General features: G+C 41.3%; 1 protein-coding gene across 1 annotated transcript; it reads left to right on the top strand.

The window, feature by feature from the left end:
* The first annotated feature begins 1,117 nt into the window (after positions 1–1,117).
* DDX47 (DEAD-box helicase 47) lies at positions 1,118–21,517 on the top strand. The gene is made up of 12 exons (XM_032646752.1): positions 1,118–1,220; positions 1,873–1,966; positions 12,466–12,654; positions 12,896–12,967; positions 13,174–13,292; positions 14,827–14,898; positions 15,024–15,140; positions 15,695–15,841; positions 16,400–16,537; positions 18,443–18,513; positions 19,105–19,234; positions 20,943–21,517. Exons 1-12 carry the CDS (start codon positions 1,134–1,136, stop codon positions 21,072–21,074), a joined length of 1,368 nt encoding a protein of 455 aa, XP_032502643.1. The 5' UTR covers positions 1,118–1,133; the 3' UTR covers positions 21,075–21,517.
* Positions 21,518–23,413: the final 1,896 nt, after the last annotated feature.

Genomic DNA, 23,413 nt, shown 5'->3' with positions numbered 1-23,413 from the left:
TGTAGTCTGCGGCACGTGGGCTCTCTAGTTGAGGTGCTCGGGCTCAGTAGTTGTGGCGTGAGGGCTTAGTTGCTCCACGGCACGTGGGATCTTAGTTTCCCGACCAGGGATGGAACCCACGTCCCCTGTGTTGGAAGGCGGATTCTTTACGACTGGTCAATCAGGGAAGTCCCCATTTGTGTCATATTTTAGATACACATATGAATGATCCAAAATTTACAAACAGCTCATACAACTCAACAACAAAAAACCCAATCGAGAAATGGGCAAAAGACCTAAATAGACATTTCCCCAAAGAAGATGTACAGATGGCCAACAGGCACATGTAAAATGCTCAACATCGCTAATTATTAGAGAAATGCAAATCAAATCTCTATCGTTTTTATATCTGTTGCATCATCACACTTTCCACAAATTGAAATGATCTGTGATCACTTATTTATCATCTGTCTTCTCCATGACGGTAGAGGTCGCTGTCCTGTTCAGTAGGCATTTAGCATAGCCCTAGCATATGGTAGGCTCTCAAGATATTATTATTATTATTTATTTATTTATTTATTATTATTATTTTTGCGGTACGCGGGCCTCTCACTGTTGTGGCCTCTCCCGTTGCGGAGCACAGGCTCCGGACGCGCAGGCTCAGCGGCCATGGCTCACGGGCCCAGCCGCTCCGCGGCATGTGGGATCTTCCCGGACCGGGGCACGAACCCGTATCCCCTGCATCGGCAGGCGGACTCTCAACCACTGCGCCACCAGGGAAGCCCTCTCAAGATATTATTGGATAAATGAATGAAATAATATTTATAATAAATAAATAGTACTGTAATATGAACATGTTCAAAACTCTATGGTTAGAAGAGGGAGGAACACAGCGGTTGTGAAAGGTGGGGAAAACTTTCTAAAGGGACCTAAAGGGCAGATTAGAGGTTCTGGTCATCAGGCCCTTCTGCACTTGGCTCAGCTCCGCAACTCCAAACGCTTATACCCATACCTAATTTTTTTTTTTAACTGCTTTTCCGCGAAACCCCTCCAAGCCCGCAGGGGGCGCCCACAACACGCCACCCGGGAGAACGAGAACTACATTTCCCAGCATCCCGCGCGCCGCCGACCCACTTCCGGAGCCCGCGGACAGCATGGCGGCGTCCGAGGAGCGCGATTCACTGGCTGAGGTGCCCCAGATGGCGGTGGAGGAGGCGGAAACGAAAACATTTAAAGACCTGGTAAGTGTAGATGACGCCGGTTTCCCTTTTTCCTACTGGCGCCAGGCGCGGGCAGAGTCCGGTTGCCTTCGATACAGGCCGCTGGTGTGCAAAAAACAGCCGGGGCCTAGCTCAGGTTTCCCCCGGGGTGTCCGAAGCTCGGGTTTGGGTGGTGGGAGGGCGGCCGGTGCGCGGGAGCCCCCATTTGCCCTTTTGAATTCCACTTCGGTGTGGCACCGTTGTGTCTGTGCAGGGTGTTGTCCATGCGGCGAATCCGAATTTTGTGCATCTTGGGCTTTGGATTCGGATGAACCGGTATTGAATTCTGACCCAGTCACTGACTAGAGGCAAGTTATCTCGGTGCCTCACTTTCCACATCTGTAAATTGGGGATTATGATAAGTACCGCATAGAGCTGTTTAGATTAAATGAAGTAACGCAGGCAAAGAACTTGGCTTTGGCCCCGGCGAGTGGAGAGTGATTGGTAAGTCTTAAGTTCCTGTCCCAGTTCTCAGAGTTAAGGAGAAGACTGGGTAGACTGACAACAAAAACCTTTTGAATCAAAGCGTAGGGGACGCACATATCACCAGCAAGGCGGCCCTAACAGTCATTTAATTATGTGGGAGGTGAGTGTGTGTTTTCCTTTGCTAAACTGTGTTTTTCCGAATTCTAAGGGTGTGACAGATGTGTTGTGTGAAGCTTGTGACCAGTTGGGATGGACAAAGCCAACAAAGATCCAGATTGAAGCTATTCCTTTGGCCTTACAGGGTAGGTTGAAATTAAGTGTGTGGCCTGTTTCAGATTCAGTATGAAGTTACACATATTCAATTAAATACCACTTTTGAGAGCTATTGCTTTGCATACAAGTGAAATAAAATATGGTCCCTAAAGATAAAAAGTTTGTGGCTTATTGGTTTTGTTTTTTGTTTTGCGGTACACGGGCCTCTCACCGCTGTGGCCTCTCCCGTTGCGGAGCACAGGCTCCGGACGCGCAGGCCCAGCGGCCATGGCTCACGGGCCCAGCCGCTCCGCGGCATGTGGGGTCTTCCCGGATGGGGCACGAACCTGCGTCTCCTGCATCGGCAGGTGGACTGTCAACCACTGCGCCACCAGGGAAGCGCGGCTTATTGGTTTTTGAAACAGTAATTCTCCAGTTTTACGGAGCTTACTTTCTACGAGGGGGTTTGTTGTCTTCTCCTGTTTTTCTAGCTTTCTCTTTCTCAGTTTCTTTTGGCTTTTCCCTTTGCCTTGCGGTGTTAATTCTGCCTTTATCCTTTTTTCTCACTCTAAAATGTTACTAAGATTTCTTACCCAGTCCTGAAGCTTTAATACTGTCTGCATCAGTGAGTTTCAGCCAGTGCTCATTAGAATCACCTGTGGAACTTTTAAAACACTAGCGATTTCTGGGCTCCAACGTAGACCTTCTGAATTTGAATTTCCAGGCATGGGACCTAGGCATATATAGATACAAAACTTAATAGTTCTGGGACTTCCCTGGTGGTCCAGTGGTTAAGAATCCGCCTGCCAATGCAGGGGACACGGGTTTGAGCCCTGGTCCGGGAAGATCCCACATGCCGTGGAGCAACTAAGCCCATGCACCACAACTACTTAGCCTGCACTCTAGAGCCCGTGAGCCACAACTACTGAAGCCTGTGCACCTAGAGCCCATGCTCTGCAACAAGAGAAGCCACCACAATGAGAAGCCTGTGCACCGCAACAAAGAGTAGCCCCTGCTTGTCGCAACTAGAGAAAGCACGTACACAGCAATGAAGGCCCAGTGCAGCCAAATGTAAAAAAAAATAATAATAATAATTAATTAAAAAAAAACTTAATAGTTTATTCTAATGTGTCTTCCCCTGGGGGAGCACACATGAGCACTGGTCAGATGCTTATGGCTCCCACGTCTATATTTCTAGCCCACACTTCTTTGCTGAGCTCCAAACAAGTATGTCCAACTGGTTTTTAGATACTTTTCTCTAAGCTTACTGCAGGAATCTCAAGTTCCCTATGTCCAAAACAGAGTCCTCATTTTTCTCACCAGAACTAATTTCCCTGTAGCCCTTATCTCAGTATATGGCTTTTGAGATTCCCAAGCTAGAAACCTCTGTGTCAATCACATTTTCTTTTGTTACTTTCTTTTATTTTTTTTATTTTCTTGAAGTATAGTTGATTTACAATGTTGTGTTAATTTCTCTTTCCTTTTTTTTTTTTGGAAGTCGCATGAAGAAAGAAAATGTATTCAATATATTTTTAACAATTTTGGGAATACGTGAACTTTACATTTATATTTGCAAAAATGTACATGGAAAATATGATGAGAACAAGTAACAGGTCAACAGTACTAACACCAGCAGAAACAATAAATTGTGTACATCACACCTATGAACTTTCTACATAAGAATGATTCCAAAGGTCTATAGAAACAAAATAACACGAGAGAGGTTATTTTGTGAATAATCATATATGTGTTGATTCAAATAAGTTAGAATTTCATGTTGTAATGCTTTGTAATGTTCCAATTCTCATACAACTTGATTTTATTATCCAATACTGCTTAGTCCTCTGGAGTCTCGGCAACAACATAGACTTTTACAGGTTGATGGTTTTTCAGTCTCTAACCAGCCACGTAACATTTAACGTCAGGCCTAGTGTTACGGAAGCAGCTCTTGAAAAACCACCTAAAGAGGGCTTGAGATCCCCAGGCAGAGCCTGGTGTTTAAGGTTGAAAGGCAGTCTGTGATAAAGTAGCAAAGTTGAGCCTTTGATTTATTTTAGATTAATTAATTAATCTGTTTATTCATTTATTTTGGTTGGGCCTTGGGTTGTCTGCCTGACAGAGAGCATCCTTCCTCAGGAAATTCGACTCTTGCCCACTAAGGGAGAACAGAATAGTCGGGAAAGGCATGGATGACCTTTTTAATTTTTCTAATATGATACAGTGTAACATATCTCCTCAGAGCTCTGATTACAAAGGAAAATTCCCCACTGCAGACTGGTGTGCCATCCCATTATTCAGTTTTAGAAGCATAAAATGAGCCTCAAGGCAAGACATCAGAGAGCTCACTTAACACATATTCTCCCACGTGAAGACAAAAAAATAAATGGAAGAATGGAAGGAAGGAAGGGAGGGAGGGAGGAAGGAAGGTCTTATTGTTCCACATTGTTTTGGCTATTATCAGCTTTTGTTAGATGTTTCCTTCTTTCTCTCCAAGGTGTGTGAAACCTAGGAAGCTGTATGTGCCAGACATTTGTCAGGCAATGTGGTCCTAATTATATAGCTATTATTTAAACAAAATTCCAGTCACTGATGTTAACAGCAGGTTATCTGCCTATGGCCTAGAGATTTGGATCGATACTGTACTATCAACTTTTATTGCATATAAACGAAAATTTGAAATTCATAATTCTGTTATTTGAAATCCCATCACAGTTTACATATCTGTATCTATACATGTGATCTCATATAATCTTTATCGTATCAGTTTTACAGTAAACAATATGATCTTTCTCCCTCAAGCTTTATTGCCAACTTAATGGGAAATGCACTTATTTTGATGACTAAAAATTGCCCCCCAAAATTGGATGCAAATTTGTCCAGTGGAGTATCATATTCTGACTCTGTAGTTGACTCAACTTAAGGATTTTGATGTATTTTATTCCTACTTACTTCAACTTGATGTATTTTATTCCTACTTACTTCAACTTGATGTGCTTGATAGCTCATTTTTATGCCAGCTATCTGCAGGAAAACAAAAAGAATAGTAAAAATCATTAATCACGGCATTTTGTTGTTCATGTTCCAAACTGAGAGCAAAAGTTATGCAAATAGAGTATCTGTCCTATTTCTCTGAATATAATCAACAGTAACAATTTTAAATGCCTGTTTAAAGAATTGTAAGAAATAATTTCAGTAAGTTTTATCTATGACTTTTAACATCTTTATTGGAGTATAATTGCTTTACATTGTTGTGTTAGTTGCAGATGTGTAACAAAGTGAATCAACTATATGTATACATATATCCCCATATCCCCTCCCCCTTGCGTCTCCCTCCCAACCTCCCTATCCCACTCCTCTAGGTGGTAACAAAGCATGCATGGCCTGATCTCCCAGTGCTATGCAGCTGCTTCCCACTAGCTATCTGTTTTACATTTGGTAGTGTATATATGTCAATGCCACTCTCTCACTTCATCTCAGCTTACCCTTCCCCCTCCCCGTGTCCTCAAGTCCATTCTGTACGTCTGCGTCTTTATTCCTGTCCTGTCCCTAGATTCTTCAGAACCGTTTTGTATTTTTTTTTAGATTAAATATATATGTGTTAGTATACGGTATTTGCTTTTCTCTTTCTGACTTCACTCTGTAGGACAGATTCTAGGTCCATCCACCTCACTACAAATAACTCAATTTCGTTTCTTTTTATGGCTGAGTAATATTCCATTGTATATATGTGCCACATCTTCTTTAGCCATTCATCTGTTGATGGACACTTAGGTTACTTCCATGTCCTGGCTACTGTAAATAATGCTTCAGTGAACATTGTGGTACATGACTCTTTTTGAATTATGGTTTTCTCAGGGTATATGCCCAGTAGTGGGATTGCTGGGTCATATGGTAGTTCTAATTTTAGTTTTTTAAGGAACCTCTGTACTGATCTCCATAGTGGCTGTATCAATTTACATTCCCACCAACAGTGCAAGAGGGTTCCCTTTTCTCCACAGCCTCTCCAGCACTTATTTTTTGTAGATGTTTTGATGATGGCCATTCTGACCGGTGTGAGGTGACACCTCATTGTAGTTTTGATTTGCATTTCTCTAATGATTAGTGATGTTGAGCATCTTTTCATGTGTTTTGTTGGCAATCTGTATACCTTCTTTGGAGAAATCTCTGTTTAGGTCTTCTGCCCATTTTTGGATTGGGTTGTTTGTTCTTTTGATATTGAGCTGCATGAGCTGCTTGTATATTTTGGAGATTAATCCTTGTCAATTGCTTCATTTGTAAATATTTTCTCCCATTCTGAGGGGTGTCTTTTCGTCTTATTTATGGTTTCCTTTGCTGTGCAAAAGCTTTGAAGTTTCATTAGGTCCCTTTGTTTATTTTTGTTTTTATTTCCATTTCTCTAGGAGGTGGGTCAAAAAGGATCTTGCTGTCATAGAGTGTTCTGCCTGTGTTTCCCTGTAGGAATTTTATAGTGTCTGGGCGTACACTTAGGTGTTTAATCCATTTTGAGTTTATTTTTGTATATGGTGTTAGGGAGTGTTCTAATTTCATTCTTTTACACGTAGCTGTCCAGTTTGCCCAGCACCACTTATTAAAGAGGCTGTCTTTTCTCCATTGTACATTCTTGCCTCCGTTATCAAAGATGAGGTAACCATATGTACATGGGTTTATCTCTGGGCTTTCTACCCTTTTGCATTGATCTATACTTGTTTTTGTGCCAGTACCATACTGTCTTGATTACTGTAGCTTTGTGGTATAGTCTAAAGTCCGGGAGCCTGATTCCTCCAGCTCCGTTTTTCTTTCTCAGGATTTCTTTGGCTATTCGGGGTCTTCTGTGTTTCCATACAGATTGTGAATTTTTTGTCCTAGTTCTGTGAAAAGTGCCATTGGTAGTTTGATAGGGATTGCACTGAATCTGTAGATTGCTTTGGGTAATATAGTCATTTTCACAATGTTGATTCTTCCAATCCAAGAATATGGTATATCTCTCCATCTGTTTGTATCACCTTTAATTTCTTTCATCAGTGTCTTATAGTTTTCTGCATACAGGTCTTTTGTCTCCTTAGGTAGGTTTATTCCTAGGTATTTTATTCTTTTTGTTGCAGTAGTGAATGGGAGTGTTTCCTTAATTTCTCTTTCACATTTTTCATCATTAGTCTGTAGGAATGCAAGAGATTTCTGTGCATTAATTTTGTATCCTGCTACTTTACCAAATTCATTGATTGTCTCTAGTAGTTTTCTGTTAGCATCTTTAGGAATCTCTATGTATAGTATCGTGTCATCTGCAAACAGTGACAGTTTTACTTCTTCTTTTCCGATTTGGATTCCTTTTATTTATTTTTCTTCTCTGATTGCTCTGGCTAAAACTCCCAAAACTATGTTGAATAAGAGTGGTGAGAGTGGGCAACCTTGTCTTGTTCCTGATCTTAGTGGAAATGGTTTCAGTTTTTCACCATTGAGAATGATTTTTGCTGTGGGTTTGTCATATATGGCCTTTATTAAAGGGTTAGGTCCCTCTATGCCTACTTTCTGGAGAGTTTTTATCATAAATGGGTGTTGAATTTTGTCAAAAGTTTTTTCTGGGGCTTCCCTGGTGGCGCAGTGGTTGAGGGTCCGCCTGCCGATGCCGGGGACGCGGGTTCATGCCCCGGTCCGGGAGGATCCCACATGCCGCGGAGCGGCTGGGCCCGTGAGCCATGGCTGCTGAGCCTGCGCGTCTGGAGCCTGTGCTCCACAACGGGAGAGGCCACAACAGTGAGAGGCCCGCGTACCGCAAAAAAATAAAAATAAAATAAATAAAAAAACATGACAGGGATGAGGAGTCATTCCTTTAAAAAAAAAAAAAAAAAAAAAAAAAAGTTTTTTCTGCATCTATTGAGATTATCATATGGTTTTATCCTTCATTTTGTTAATATGGTGTATCACATTGATTGATTTGCATATATTGAAGTATCCTTGCATTCCTGGGATAAACCCCACTTCATCATGGTGTATGATCCTTTTAATGTGTTGCTGGATTCTGTTTGCTAGTATTTTGTTGATGATTTTTGCATCTATGTATATCAGTGACATTGACCTGTAGTTTTCTTTTTTTGTAACATCTTTGTCTGGTTGTGGTATCAGGGTGATGGTGGCCTCATAGAATGAGTTTGGGAGTGTCCTCCCTCTGCTATATTTTGGAAGAGTTTGAGAAGGATAGGTTTAGCTCTTCTCTAAATGTTTGATAGAATTCACCTGTGAATCCATCTGGTCCTGGTCTTTTGTTTGTTGGAAGATTTTTAATCACAGTTTCAATTTCAGTGGTTATGATTGGCCTGTTTATATTTTCTCTTTCTTCCTGGCTCAGTCTCAGAAAGTTGTGCTTTTCTAAGAATTTGTCCATTTCTTCCAGGTTTTCCATTTTATTGGCATATACTTGCTTGTAGTAATCTGTCATGATCCTTTGCATTTCTGCAGTGTCAGTTGTTAGTCCTCCTTTTTCATTTCTAATTCTGTGGATTTGAGTCTTCTCCCTTTTTTTCTTGATGAGTCTGGCTAATGGTTTATCAATTTTGTTTATCTTCTCAAAGAACCAGCTTTTAGTTTTATTGATATTTGCTATCATTTCCTTCATTTCTTTTTCATTTATTTCTGATCTGATCTTTATGATTTCTTTCCTTCTGCTAACTTTGGGGGGTTGTTTTGTTGTTGTTCTTCTCTCTCTAATTGCTTTAGGTGTAAGGTTAGGTTGTTTATTTGAGATTTTTCTTGTTTCTTGAGGTAGGATTGTATTGCTATAAACTTCCCTCTTAGAACTGCTTTTGCTGCATCCCATAGGTTTTGGTCTGTCATACTTTCATTGTCATTTGTTTCTAGGTATTTTTTGATTTCCTCTTTCATTTCTTCGGTGATCTCTTGGTTATTTAGTAGCATATTTTTTAGCCTCTATGTGTTTATATTTTTTACAGTTTTTTTCCTGTAATTGATATCTGGTCTCATAGCATTGTGGTCAGAAAAGATACTTGATACGATCTCAATTTTCTTAAATTTACCAAGGCTTCATTTGTGACTCAAGATATGATCTCTCCTGGAGAATGTTCCATGAGCACTTGAGAAGAAAGTGTATTCTGTTGATTTTGGGTGGAATGTCATATAAGTATCAATTAAGTCCCTCTTGTTTAGTGTTATCATTGAAAGCTTGTGTTTCCTTATTTATTTTCATTTTGGTTGATCTGTCCATTGGTGAAAGTGGGGTGTTAAAGTCCCCTACTATTGTTGTGTTATTGTCGATTTCCCCTTTTATGGCTGTTAGCATTAGCCTTATGTATTGAGGTGCTCCTATGTTGGGTGCATAAATATTTACAATTGTTATATCTTCTTGGATTGATCCCTTGATCATTATGTAGTGTCCTTGTTTGTCTCTTGTAATAGTCTTTATTTTAAAGACTATTTTGTCTGATATGAGAATTGCTACTCCAGCTTTCTTTTGATTTCCATTTGCATGGAATATGTTTTTCCATCCCCTCATTTTCAGTCTGTATGTGTCCCTAAGTCTGAAGTGGGTCTCTTGTAGACAGCATATATACGGGTCTTGTTTTTGTATCCATTCAGCCAGTCTGTATCTTTTGGTTGGAGCATTTAATCCATTTACATTTAAGGTAATTATCAGTATGTATGTTCCTATTACCATTTTCTTAATTGTTCTGGGTTTGTTATTGTAGGTCTTTTCCTTCTCTTGTGCTTCCTGCCTAGAGAAGTTCCTTTAGCATTTGCTGTAAAGCTGGTTTCTTGGTGCTCAGTTCTCTTTAACTTTTGCTTGAATATAAAGCTTTTGATTTCTCCATCGAATCTGAATGAGATCCTTGCTGGGTAGAGTAACGTTGGTTGTAGGTTTTTCCCTTTCATCACTTTATATATGTCCTGCCACTCCCTTCTGGCTTGCAGAGTTTCTGCTGAAAGATCAGCTGTTAACCTTATGGGGATTCCCTTGTATGTTATTTGTTACTTTTCCCTTGCTGCTTTTAATATTTTTTCTTTGTATTTAATTTTTGATAGTTTGATTAATATGTGTCTTGGTGAATTTCTCCTTGGATCTATCCTATATGGGACTCTCTGCTTCCTGGACTTGATTGACTATTTCCTTTCGCATGTTCAGGAAGTTTTCAACTATAATCTCTTCAAATATTTTCTCAGTCCCTTCCTTTTTCTGTTCTTCTACTGGGAACCCTATTATTTGAATGTTGGTGCGTTTAATATTGTTCCAGAGGTCTCTGAGTCTGTCCTCAATTCTTTTCATTCTTTATTCTGCTCTGCAGTAGTTATTTCCACCGTTTTATTTTCCAGGTCACTTATCGGTTCTTCTGCCTCAGTTATTCTGCTATTGATTCCTTCTAGAGAATTTTTAATTTCATTCATTGTGTTCATCATTGTTTGTTTTCTCTTTAGTTCTTCTACATCTTTGTTAAATGTTTCTTTTATTTTCTCTATTGTATTTCCAAGATTTTGGATCATTTTTACTGTCATTACTCTAATTCTTTTTCAGGTAGACTGCCTATTTCCTCTTCATGTGTTTGGTCTGGTGGGTTTTTATCTTGCGCCTGCATCTGCTGTGTGTTTCTCTGTCTTCTCATTTTGCTTAGCTTACTGTGTTTGGGCTGTAGGTTCATAGTTCCTGTTGTTTTTGGCATCTAACCCCAGTGGGTGAGGTTGGTTCACTGGGTTGTGTAGGCTTCCTGGTGGAGGGGACTGGTGCCTGTGTTCTGGTGGATGAGGGTGGATCTTGTCTTTCTGGTGGGCAGGTCCGCATCCGGTGGTATGTTTTGGGGTGTCTGTGAACTTATGATTTTAGGAAGCCTCTCTGCTAATGGGTGGGGTTGTGTTCCTGTCTTGCTAGTTGTTTGGCATAGGGTGTCCAGCACTGGAGCTTGCTGGTCGTTGAGTGGAGCTGCGTCTTAGCGTTGAGACGGAGATCTCTAGGAGAGCTCTCATCGATTGATATTAGGTGGAGCTGGGAGGGCTCTGGGGTTCCAGTGTCCTGAACTCGGCTCTCCCACCTCAGAGGCTCAGGCCTGACACCCAGCCAGAGCACCAAGACCCTGTCAGCCACTTGGCTCGACTTGGTACGAGGGATGCTTGCCAGTGAATTAAGGTGCGAAAAAGACATAAGGCATAAATACCAAAGGTGTTGCCTGCGGTGCCAACTCTCTGGTTCCACGGACCTCTTTCCGTACTTTGTAATTCTCACTTCGGCTGGCCTCCATTCAGACCACCATCGTAGGTCCCCTGGTGCCCTAACTGAGCTCTCATTTTCCTGTGTGTTCCCCATTCTGCACTTTAGTTCATTTTAAGTTGTAGGGAAGAGAGTCATACTCAGGTTACCTCAGGGAAAGGGGGTTATTCTCTAGGTGAGGAAGCCTCAGCAGTCAACTGTGGAAGTCGTTACTGGACAGGAAGGCCTCCCACTGGGTGCTGTCCTCGTGCTCAGCTACCTTGGGAGCTGCAGCATAGAGGCGGTGGTCTTGGCTTCGAAACTGATTGCCAAATCTTCTCAGTTATGGCTTGATTGGTGATAACAAACCATGGGGACCCATTCTTAAGGTATTACTTCTGGCATTCTTCCCTCAGAAGGAGCAGTGTAAATGGCTGGACTGTTAAGCTCCTTGGGTCCTTCTTATGCCATCAGGCCTGGGGTTTATCTTCTTAATGAATAACATTCCCTGCTTAAAATCCTTCAGTTCCTCTCTCTTACAGGAAGATGTCAAAACTCCTTAGCATGGCTGTGGGTTTCCTTATTCTTCTCCCTTTCCCCCTTGACTTCTGTGTTCTGGCCACGTTGTACTTCTCCCTCTCTGAACTCATGCTGTGTTCTTTTTTTAAAATTAATTTATTTATTTTTGGCTGCATTGGGTCTTCGTTGTTGTGCGCGGGCTTTCTCTAGTTGTGGAGAGCGGGGGCTACTCTTCGTTGCAGTGTGCAGGCTTCACATTGCAGTGGCTTCTCTTGTTGCGGAGCTTGGGCTCTAGAGCACAGGCTCAGTAGTTGTGGCTCACAGGCTCTAGAGCGCAAGCTCAGTAGTTGTGGTGCACGGGCTTAGTTGCTGTATGGCATTTGGGATCTTCCCGGACCAGGGCTCGAACCTGTGTCCCCTGCATTGGCAGGCGGATTCTTGACCACTGCGCCACCAGGGAAGTCCCATGCTGTGTTCTTTAAAGCATCTTTCCTCATAAGGGACTGCCCTTCCTTTCCTTCTTTGCTTACTTCCAGATTTAATTTACTCATCACCTCTGTTAACCTTTCCTGACTCTTCCTGGCGGTAGGTTGCTCATTCCGTTTTGTTCTCACTGTACCCTGTAGGGACCTATCATATTAGAACATATTTGTGTATTTCACCCCTGGATTTTGAGCTAATTTAAGACAGAGACCGTGTCTTCTGTCTCATCAACCTCCCCCTCCCCTGAATTCATCAAATATTTATTCGTGGTCTACTTTGTGCCAGCATTGGGTCCTTGTGGAATAATGTGGAAATGGTGCAGAGAGCATTTCTTTGCTATTAGGTGTTTTCTTTGTCTTCTAGGTCGTGATATTATTGGGCTGGCGGAAACCGGCTCTGGGAAGACAGGGGCCTTTGCTCTGCCCATTCTGAATGTGCTGCTGGAGACGCCCCAGCGTTTGTTTGCCTTAGTTCTCACCCCCACTCGGGAGCTAGCCTTTCAGATCTCAGAGCAGTTTGAAGCCCTGGGGTCTTCTATTGGGGTGCAATGTGGTAAGTGTCGAGAGGAAAGGAATCTTCAGAATTTCTTCACAGGTTGAGAATGAGTGTGAAAGGAGAATGGAAGGAAGTGTCGTTAACATAAGTTCATTGACCTAAAGGGCTGATTTGGTATTTTAGCTTCGGGGAAAGTTGTAAGGGAAGAAAAATGAAAGTAGAAATGTGTCATTGGCTTTACAGTGAACTATGGAAAAAAATTAAGGATCTCTTTTCAATATTCTTTTTCTTTCTGTAGCTGTGATTGTAGGTGGAATTGATTCAATGTCTCAATCTCTGGCCCTGGCCAAAAAGCCGCATATAGTAATAGGTGAGTAATGACAATGGTAGAAGACACTGGTGATGATGAATTGGAGAAAATCTGCTGATATTGGGTGCAACTTCTTTGTGCGGAAAGAGTTCAAAGAATGGATTTAATTTTTTTTAATTTCTGAAATTCTGGTTGGGAGGGGGTGGTCACTTTCTTTCTGTCCTTTTTCTTAAACATTGCCCTCTCTCCTCAACTTTTCTTGTTAGCAACTCCCGGTCGACTAATTGACCACTTGGAAAATACAAAAGGTTTCAACTTAAGAGCTCTCAAGTACTTGGTCATGGATGAAGCGGACCGAATATTGAATATGGATTTTGAGACAGAGGTGAGCTCAACTTTCCTCTTCCTAGAGCATCTCAAAATCTGTTCAAAATCTGGTTCATTGCATACCTGCTTTTGTGGAGCACTTAACCATTGTTGGTTAATTTAGCATCTCTGCTGCTTTTTTCATTCTTGATGCTCTTTACACTGTCCGCCTCAGCATCCTCTTTATTTATTTTTTCTTTCTTTTTTATTGAAGGATAGTTGATTTATATTATTATATTATTTTTAGGTACAGCATAGTGATTCAGTATTTCTGTAGATTATACTCCATTTAAAATTATTACAAAATAATGGCTATATTTCCCTGTGCTTGTTGCTTTTAAATTAAATTTAATTAAATTTAATTAATTTTTTTACTGAAGTATAGTTAATTTACAATGTTGTGTTTCTGGTGTACAGCAAAGTGATTCAGTTATACATACATATATAAATATGTGTATATATATACATATATGTATGTGTGTATATACATATACCTACACAAACTCCTAATTTATCCTTCCCTCTTTTCCCCTTTGGTAACCATAAGTTTGTTTTCTGTGTCTGTGAATGTGTTTCTGTTTTGTAAATAAGTTCATTTGTATCATATTTTAGATTCCACATATAAGTGACATTATGTGATATTTGTCTTTGTCTGACTTCACTTAGTATGATAATCTCTGGGTCCATCCATGTGGCTGCAGATGGCATCATTTCATTCTTTATGAAGGCTGAGTAGTATTCCATTCTGTATATATACCACATCTTCTTTATCTGTTCATCTGTTGATGGACGTTTAGGTTGCTTCCATCTCTTGGGTATTGTAAATAGTCTCAGCATCCTCTTTCAAATATAGTCTGACTTGGGGGGTGAGGGATAAATTAGGAATATGGGATTAACATACACACACTACTATATATAAAATAGATAAACAGCAAGGACCTACTGTATAGCACAGGGAGCTATATTCAATATCTTGTAATAACCTATAATGGAAAAGAATCTGAAAAAGTGTAAATATGTATGTATGTGTAACTGAATCACTTTGCTGTACACCTGAAACACTGTAAATCAACTATACTTCAATTTAAAAAGACGGTTGGGCAAAAAACATGTATATATACATACATACATACATACATACATACATACATACATACATACAGACTGACTTTGATTTCAGAGATGAGAAATACCAAAACCAGATTTTCTTTTTCCATTTCATTTGATTTCAGCCTCTTCCATCTTTTCTTTGATGACCCATTCATCATAGCTTATTTAGTTGATTAATGCTTATTCTTTACTTTTCTCTTAGATTAGCTCTGCTCTGCTGATTTAAATGGTGCTTTTCTCTGACTGGCATTATTTTTTGGTAGCATCTGGTATGGTATCAAGTAGTAAATAGTCAGTTTTAGCTGAACTGAATCAAAGTTTTGAGTCCCCAAATCCCCACAGTGATGTATTTAGTTTGTTACCCCTCATCTCCTTCACAAGCAGCATTTGCAGGTGTCCAGTCTAAATGTTATGTTGGTACCGTTGTTCTTTCTGCCTTTTAGGTTGACAAGATCCTTAAAGTGATTCCCCGAGATCGGAAAACATTTCTCTTCTCTGCTACGATGACCAAGAAGGTGAACTTTTCTAGGACTTCTCTTTTCTTCTTTATAAGAATTGATAAACAGAAACAGTCACAGTGACAATAATAAACACAGAGTATTTAGGAATCAGTGCACTATTCTAGGTTTTCTTTCTTCAGGTGCAAAAACTGCAGCGAGCAGCGCTGAAGAATCCTGTGAAATGTGCTGTTTCCTCTAAATACCAGACGGTTGAAAAGTTACAGCAATATTATCTTTTTATTCCTTCTAAGTTCAAGGTAAAGTGTTTGCTTTGATCATTCCTGCCTCTCCCTCTCCTTCTTCACCAAGACATCTGAAAATGTGTCAACTCCTGATTAGCTAAGAGCTGTGCTACAGATTGGAGTCCTTTCTATTTGTTTTAGAGCTCATGCCGTGCTTTATTTTATCACTGATAAAGTCAAACATTCCGGGAATTCACAACATATTAAACCACAGTAATGAAGTCATGATACACTCCCTTTCTAACCCCATCCTTGAGGTAGTTTTTCTTTTGCCTGCTTATTATGTGGCTTTTTTATGGACAGAGGACCCTAGTTTTGTGCTTTGATGTCAGGACTTTGCGTGCTTGCTGAGTACAGATCTCCTTGTGCTCGGCTTCAGGCTGTGTGTGAAACTCATGGTTCACAGAGATGATAATGATAATGCCAGTTAAGGAGTGCAAAGCTGGCGGCTGGGGGTCTGGATAACTGAGAAGCAGCTATGGGCTTAGTCTTTTACGTAATTTATATGCCCAGGACGCCAACCTTCTTCCAGGTTCAGTTACATATATTATTTTGGCTTTGTGACTTAGGATACCTACCTGGTTTATATTCTAAATGAATTGGCTGGAAACTCCTTTATGATATTCTGCACCACCTGTAACAATACTCAGAGGACAGCTTTGCTACTCCGAAATCTTGGATTCACTGCCATTCCCCTCCATGGACAGATGAGTCAGGTAACTATTCTTTGGAATCATTAGTGGGGAACTGGGGCATGAGAAAGCTAACTCTTGTAGCAGGAGATTTCTGCAGTAGCAACACATGACATTAATGCCTCTTCCCATAGTTGCCCTGATTTTATGGGCATTAAAGTGTTGCTTTGGATGCTACTTCCTCCTTTCAGGATAGCAAGAGGCTCAAATTAAAATATTCCACAGGTAGTTGTCTGGGATGGAAGCTATTGAGTTGATTTATTCAGCCCTCATGGTAATAGTGACTCTCGTCTCTAAAGACTTTCAGTAAATTAGTTCTCAATTATCTTTCTGTTATGTTTAACAAACTCTGTTTCATGTTAGTACTTTCTAGCTTTAGTCTTAAATATCTTTTTATTTCTTCCATGTTTCCTTTTGACCTGTGAAGCCTAGTTCAGACTAAGGGGGAAACATCCTTTTAAAAATTTCTCTCTTGGTTCTTGTATTTATTTAGTATGTCTAGTTTGTGTGTCTTGGATTCCAAGTTTTTCAAGATTAAAATTCTTTCAAGATGATTAAAATTTCTTCTTTTCATCGTCTCAGAGCAAGCGCCTAGGATCCCTTAATAAATTTAAGGCAAAAGCTCGTTCCATTCTTTTAGCAACTGATGTTGCAAGCCGTGGTTTGGACATACCTCATGTGGATGTAGTTGTTAACTTTGACATTCCCACCCATTCCAAGGTGAGTCCTGTTGCTGACCTGACTTTCTAGCCCCAAAGTGCTTTTCTTTTCTCTTTTCTTTTCTTTTCCCCTTCTCTTCCCTTTCTTTCCTTTCTTGTCCTTTCTTTCACTTCCTCCTTTCCTCCCTCCCTCCGTCCCTCCCTCCCTCCCTTCCTCTTTCTCTCTCTCTCCCCCACCTCCTCCTTCCTCCTTTTCTTTTCTTTTTTTAAAAATTGAGATGTAATTGACATATAACATTATATTAGTTTCAGGTGTAAAATGTAATGATTTAATATTCGTACATATTGCAGATTGGTCATAGTAAGTCTAGTTAACATCCGTCACCATTCATAATTACGCATTTCTTTTCTTATGATGAGAATTTTCCCTTAGCATTTTCCCTTAGCAACTTTTAAATATGCAGTACAGTATTATTAACTCGAGTCAGCATGTTGTACATTACATCCCCATGACTTATTTATTTCATAACTGAAATTTGTACCTTTTGCCTCCTTCACCCATTTCACACACACCCATCCCTGCCTCTGGCAACCACCAAATCTGTTCTCTGTATCTGTGAGCTCAGTTTTTTTTGTTTTTGTTTTAGATTCCACATATAAGTGAGATCTCAGTATTTGTCTCTAACTTATTTCACTTAGCTGAATACCCTCAAGGTCTATCCATGTTGTCACAAATAGAAAGATGTCATTCTTTTTTTATGGCCGAATACTATTCCATCGTATCCAAAGTGTATTTCTTAATGGAATGTTTTCTGTCTTTCCTTAGTTACAGTCTTGGAGTTTTTTTGGTGTGTGTGTGTGTCCTTGATTAGTTAAGTGTCAAAAATAGGGAAAGCCCTAGATCTTTTCATTCTCCTCATCTTGCACATGCCTGTGGATCTGATATTACTGAATGTGAGTGAAGGAGCCCAGGAGAGGGGTTAGAGGCTCACCGTCGGAGGCGTAGACGCACTGCGTGCTCACCTCTGTCGGCCTGTCTGAAGAGAGATGGCAGCCTGTGGTCCTCAGTGTATCCCAGGGTTTCTCAGCCTCGGCACTGTTAACACCTTGGTCTGGGAATTCTTCATTGCGGGGCTGTCCTTTGTATTGTAGGATGCTTAGCAGAATTCCTGGCTTCTACTCACAGGTGACATTGTGACAACCAGATATATTTCCAGACATTTCCAAATGCCCGCTGGGGAGGATGAAACTGGCCCCAGTTGTGAACAACTAGTGTGTCTCGACTTCGTATTAAACCGCTGTAGACAGGGTCCTGTCTCATGATTTTCACAGTAACTCTGTGTGAGTTTGGCCATGTATTTGTGTCCCTGTTTTATAGATGCAAACCAGGGTTCAGAGAAGTTCTGGACTTGTAGACAGTTGTGTCGCTGGTCGGTGGGAAAAGCAGATCTGTGACCCAGGTCTGCCTCTAGATCTAGTGCCATTTTCCTCTGCCTGTGCTATGTCCATGGAGATTTGCTTTGTAGATTTGTCTTTATATAAAAGAAAGGAAAAAGGGGTCAGTTTTGTGCTGTGAGGAGAATAAGAAAAGCGAAGTAGATTTATCTCTGTAACAGATTGCCAGTTCATCTCTCCACGTTCCAACACAAATCTGTTTTCTTTCAAAGGTTTGCAGGAAGAATTTACATACAGTTTTTTTTTTTTTTTTTTTTTGCGGTATATGGGCCTCTCACTGTTGTGGCCTCTCCCGTTGCGGAGCACAGGCTCCGGACGCGCAGGCTCAGTGGCCATGGCCCACGGGCCCAGCCGCTCCGCGGCATGTGGGATCCTCCCGGATCGGGATACGAACCCGTGTCCCCTGCATCGGCAGGCGGACTCCCAACCACTGCGCCACCAGGGAAGCCCTACATACAGTTTTTAATTCATCTTCCAGCTAACTCAAAGTTACTTACCGTTTTCGTTTCAGGATTACATCCATCGAGTAGGTCGAACAGCTCGAGCAGGGCGCTCTGGGAAGTCTATTACTTTTGTCACACAGTAAGTGACCTGACTTTGGGGCAGAGCAATGTAGAGAAAAGAGCAGAACTGTGGGGCAGACAGACTTGCAACCTGACTTCACCACGTACTGTAACAGTCACTTAACCTCCCTAATCCCGCCTTCATTGTTTGTAAAATAGAAATAATAATACCGATCTAGCAGGGTTTTAATGAAGACTGGAGCTGTATATGTAAAGAGCATATACTATACTACATATGTGTAGTATAGTACTTGGCATATAGAAGCACACACACACAAAAAACCCTATTATTTCTTTTAAATGCTGGAGCCAGAGAACAGTGACCATTCCCTCAACTCACAGTATTACAATAACTATTTCTGATTTTGTTTTCTAGGGAATAAATTGTTATGTACCCAGGGCTTTTCTGGGAGTAAGGGGTATGTTGGGTGGTTTTCTGCTGGGCTGTGCACAGAAGATTGCATTTAGTTAGTATTCTGAAAAGGAATAGGTTCTGAAAAGGAATAGGTTCGATATTGTTGAAAACTGTGGCCCCTGTTGCATCATAGTTTTGGAATGGACAGACATGCATTGTCAGCCAGCCAGAGCCATGGCAATTTTCCTTTTTCAGATACGACGTGGAACTCTTCCAGCGCATAGAACACTTAATTGGGAAGAAATTGCCTGTCTTTCCAACCCAGGATGACGAGGTTATGATGCTGACAGAACGTGTGTCTGAGGCCCAAAGATTTGCCCGAATGGTATGCAATGCATTTTCTCACCAGCAAATGAAATTAACTTACATGCAAGACACTTTATTGTGTTAATCTTCAACTTGGAATATTTGATTCCAAATTTAAGATGAGCATACTAAAGTGCAGATGTAGGTCGTTTGCTTTCGACTGTACGACTAAATGGTTGAATCAGGGTTTGGACTCCGTCTGACCACAGTGACCACATTCCCAGCCACTGTTCATGTTTCACATGAGGCAAAAAAAACCCTTTGGACTTGAGATCAGATCAGGAGGTGCAGCTGTGAACTGTGAGCTTGGACACGGTGTCTAACCTCTCAGAATCAGTTCCTCATTTGTAGATTGGGAATAAACAGTTACCTTGAATACAGGGTTTTATGAGCATCGATCAAGCTGATGTAAACAGCGTAGTTACTGATAGTAGCGGTGGCGGTAGGAGTGGCGATGAGAAGGTTCTAAAGGAGCCCCTTCCAAGTGCCGTCTGCTCTCTGGGGTGCTGGTCTGAGGGGTGAAGAAACTTCGCCCGTGGGGTGCTTTCTGAGTAGCTGAGGTGTGGACTTGCTTTTGTTTTTCTCCCCACATGGAATTCTTTGTTTGGTATTTTTGTTTATAAAAATATTACATGTACATTGGGAAACATTTTTAGAAAATACACAAAGGATTAAAATAGTAAGTGAAACACGTAAGCCACCCCCCGCCGAAAACCATTGATAACAGTTGGCTGTTTTTCTTTCCTTAGTCATAATTAGACCTTATCTAATTGTATATGACTTTATCTAAATGTATATCATTTTTCTATTTGAACTAGCAGAGAATCATGCGATCACTTCTTTTTTTTTTTTTTTCACATTTTAAACTTTATTCAAAAAATGTCATCTAGGCTGTGTCTTAGCCCTGAATCGATTCAGTTACCAAACTTTCCTAAACACCAGTGGCAGGAGTAATCTCTTGGAGTTGTTGCAAGGTCCTTAACTGCCTTCTGACTCGTCAAGGGAAACCAAATTGGGTCTTCTAGACTTTGCATTAGGTATATTTTATTACTTTCCAATGTTTTGAAAATTGGTAATCTGAGGGGAGAGAATTAAGTTTTTTAAAAATAGCACTGCTTGCAAGTTTAGAAACTGATATCTTAGACACTAGCATCTTAGAATTCTCATGGGATCATTTCTTAATGGCTACAGAGAATTCTGTCATGAATATATAATGTGATTTACATTGATGTGTGTTTATGCTTTTCCCGGTCTTTTGTATTTTAACTAGAACTCTGTTGAACATCCTGATATGTACAGCTTTGCACACTTGTCTTGTTTCCTTAGAATAAATTCCTAGAAGTAGAATCAATTGTTGGGTGGAGGAGAATACACAGTTAAAATTCGAATTCATACATAATGTCAAACTGCCCCCCTAGAAAAGCTAAAGCACTTTTACACGATGAGCGACAGTGTATGTGACTGTCCGCACACCTGACCAGGTCTAGGTATTACCATTCTCTTAAATCTTTGCCAGAATAATAATAATAGCTTATTGTTTTAATCTTCCTGTCTTTGATTACTAATAAGATTAACATTTTTGTATCTTGGGATTTTGGTCTTATTCCTTTGCTAATGTGAGGTGTTAGGGAGTTACTTAGTGTTTGATTTTAAGGAGCAGAGACTAGGATGTGTCACTGTCAGTGACAGCCATTCATTTTCAATCCCGTCCTTTCTGTTTCTTGCAGGAGTTAAGGGAGCATGGAGAGAAGAAGAAGCGCTCGTGGGAGGCTGCTGGGGATGGTGACGATAGGGAGGGTGCAATCGGTGTCAGGAACAAGGTGGCTGGAGGAAAAATGAAGAAACGGAAAGGCCATTAATCTCTTTTATAAAGACTTGACTTCTGCTTTCTGTTCTGTAAAGAGGATTGAAGGAGAGAATGGGACCTCTCCCTCCAGAGTGCTGCAGGCCGAAATCCATCAGAATTCTGTCCAGAATCTGCCCAGCTCACTCAGTGCTCATCCCCCTTTCCGTGTGTTAGAACATCGTTGCCTGCAGAATATTTTTGAAGTGCTGATGTCAAGATTCGGACTGTTCTTCAGCTTTGGTTCCTTGCTCCTGACGCTAGTAAGATATGTTCTCCTATCCCTTCACACAGACCTGTGCTTTTTTCAGCTGCAAGTCAAGGACTGGGCTATTGAAGCCCTTGACCTGTGATTGTAAAGGAAAGGAGCTTCTAGATCTAAAAACAGTGATGCTTCCGCAGTCTCAGCTTGTGTTTCGTGAGACCAAATGGGAAATAATAAATATTATTAAAAAAAAATTGAAACTCCTTGAGGATCTTTTTGGGTTACAGACTTTATAGATTTAGTAAGATCTTCCTAATAGGTAAGAAACTGACAGTGGTGATTCCATGGCAGATTCATTGGTTGTCCTTAATTTGAGGTAACCATTATTTATGACTTTAAAAAAATCAACAAAGAAACAAGAGGATGGATGGCTTTGAAAGGGAAGTCCTGCTTGAAAGGAGGTTGTGTTTCTCTTGGGGATGGAGCAGAGTCTCTTAGATCCCTGAATAGATTCACATCCCTGGCTCCTTGGATTAAAATCCTCTGTGGGGGGCTTCCCTGGTGGCACAGTGGTTAAGAATCCGCCTGCCAATGCAGGGGATACGGGTTCGAGCCCTGGTCCAGGAAGATCCCACGTGCCGCGGAGCAACTAAGCCTGTGCACCACAACTACTGAGCCTGTGCTCTAGAGCCCGCGAGCCACAACTACTGAGCCCACGTGCCACAACTACTGAAGCCCACGCGCCTAGAGCCCGTGCTCTGCAACAAGAAAAGCCACTGCAATGAGAAGCCTGCGCACCACAACACAGAGTAGCCCCCGCTCGCTGCAACTAGAGAAAGCCCGCATGCAGCAATGAAGACCCAACACAGCCAAAAATAAATAAATTTAAAAAATATATTCTCTGTGGGAGTCAAGTGTGGATGTTGATTGCAGGAAGATCTTTATAAAAATAGGGGGTGGGGTGCCTACCTCTGGGGGGCTACTTCTTCATTTGTTTCCTGATGGGACTCTCCAGAGTGGGTTAGCTAATAGCAACTCTCTCTCCCTCTGGGCTGGTGGGTAAAAGCCAGTGGATGGGTGCTGTTTCAGCTCAGTGGAAGACTTCAGAAGCAAGCTGAATGTGAATCGGGTTATGGGTGGTGGGTAAGAAGGGATTGGAATTACCCTGAAGGAGTCTGAACTTTCTAAATGGACAGGATCTCTAATTTAGGGTCTGTGGACCACTGAGGTAGATGCATATTTCTGGGGAGACTAAAAAGGTTAAAAACCTCTTCTAAAGCTTATCTGTTGTTTCTGAAGTATTCTGCTTTGCTAGGATGGGAAGATAGGACTCTAAGGGGAGAAAGGTGGATGATGTGTCTTCGGGCATATTAGTAGGCCCAGACCATAAACTAGAGTCCCAAGCAGAACAGGTAAAATGCCATTGTGAAGGGCAGGAGGCACAGAAATAACCGAATGCGATCTAGTAGTAAATGAGGGCAAAGCTGCTGGTTTGTATCACTAATCTGAACTGTTCTCATGCTCCCTGTATGCAAAGGCAAGATTGCAGAAGTCTTGAGGCTGAAACCCTAATCGAGGTGTGTATGAGTTTCCTGGGGCTGCTGAAACAAAGTACCAGAAACCCGGGGGCTTAAAACAGCAATTAGTTGGATCACAGTTCTGGAGTCTAGATGTCCAAGACCAAGTTATCAGCAGGGTTCCATCTGAAACGTCTCGGGAAGGGTCTGTCCTTGCTGCCTCCTAGCGTCTGGTGGTGGCCAGGGGTCCTTGGCTTGTGTCAACGTAGCTCCAGTCTCTGCCTCCATATCTTCACGTAACCTTCCCTGTGTGTCTGCCTTCACATGACCTTCTTATAAGGATTCGATAATTGGATTTAGGGCACACCCTAATCCAGTATGACCTTGTCTTGACTCATTATCTCCCCAAAGACCCTATTTCCAAATAAGGTCACATTCTGGGATTCCACGTGGACATGAATTTGGGGGGGGGACACCATTTAGCCCAGTACAAACCATCTTTCTGGACTGTTGTGTTTTGGGGGGTTTAAGATTGTGTTGTGGAATACAAGTGGTAGATAGAGTTAATTACAAAGAAAGTGGAGAAAAGACAGGAGATAGGTCTTCAGAAACAGGATGGGTAGAAGTAGAGAA

Source organism: Phocoena sinus, chromosome 10 (assembly GCF_008692025.1).
Source record: "Phocoena sinus isolate mPhoSin1 chromosome 10, mPhoSin1.pri, whole genome shotgun sequence".
NCBI lineage: Eukaryota > Metazoa > Chordata > Mammalia > Artiodactyla > Phocoenidae > Phocoena > Phocoena sinus.
This window is presented reverse-complemented; position numbering and strand designations above follow the sequence as displayed.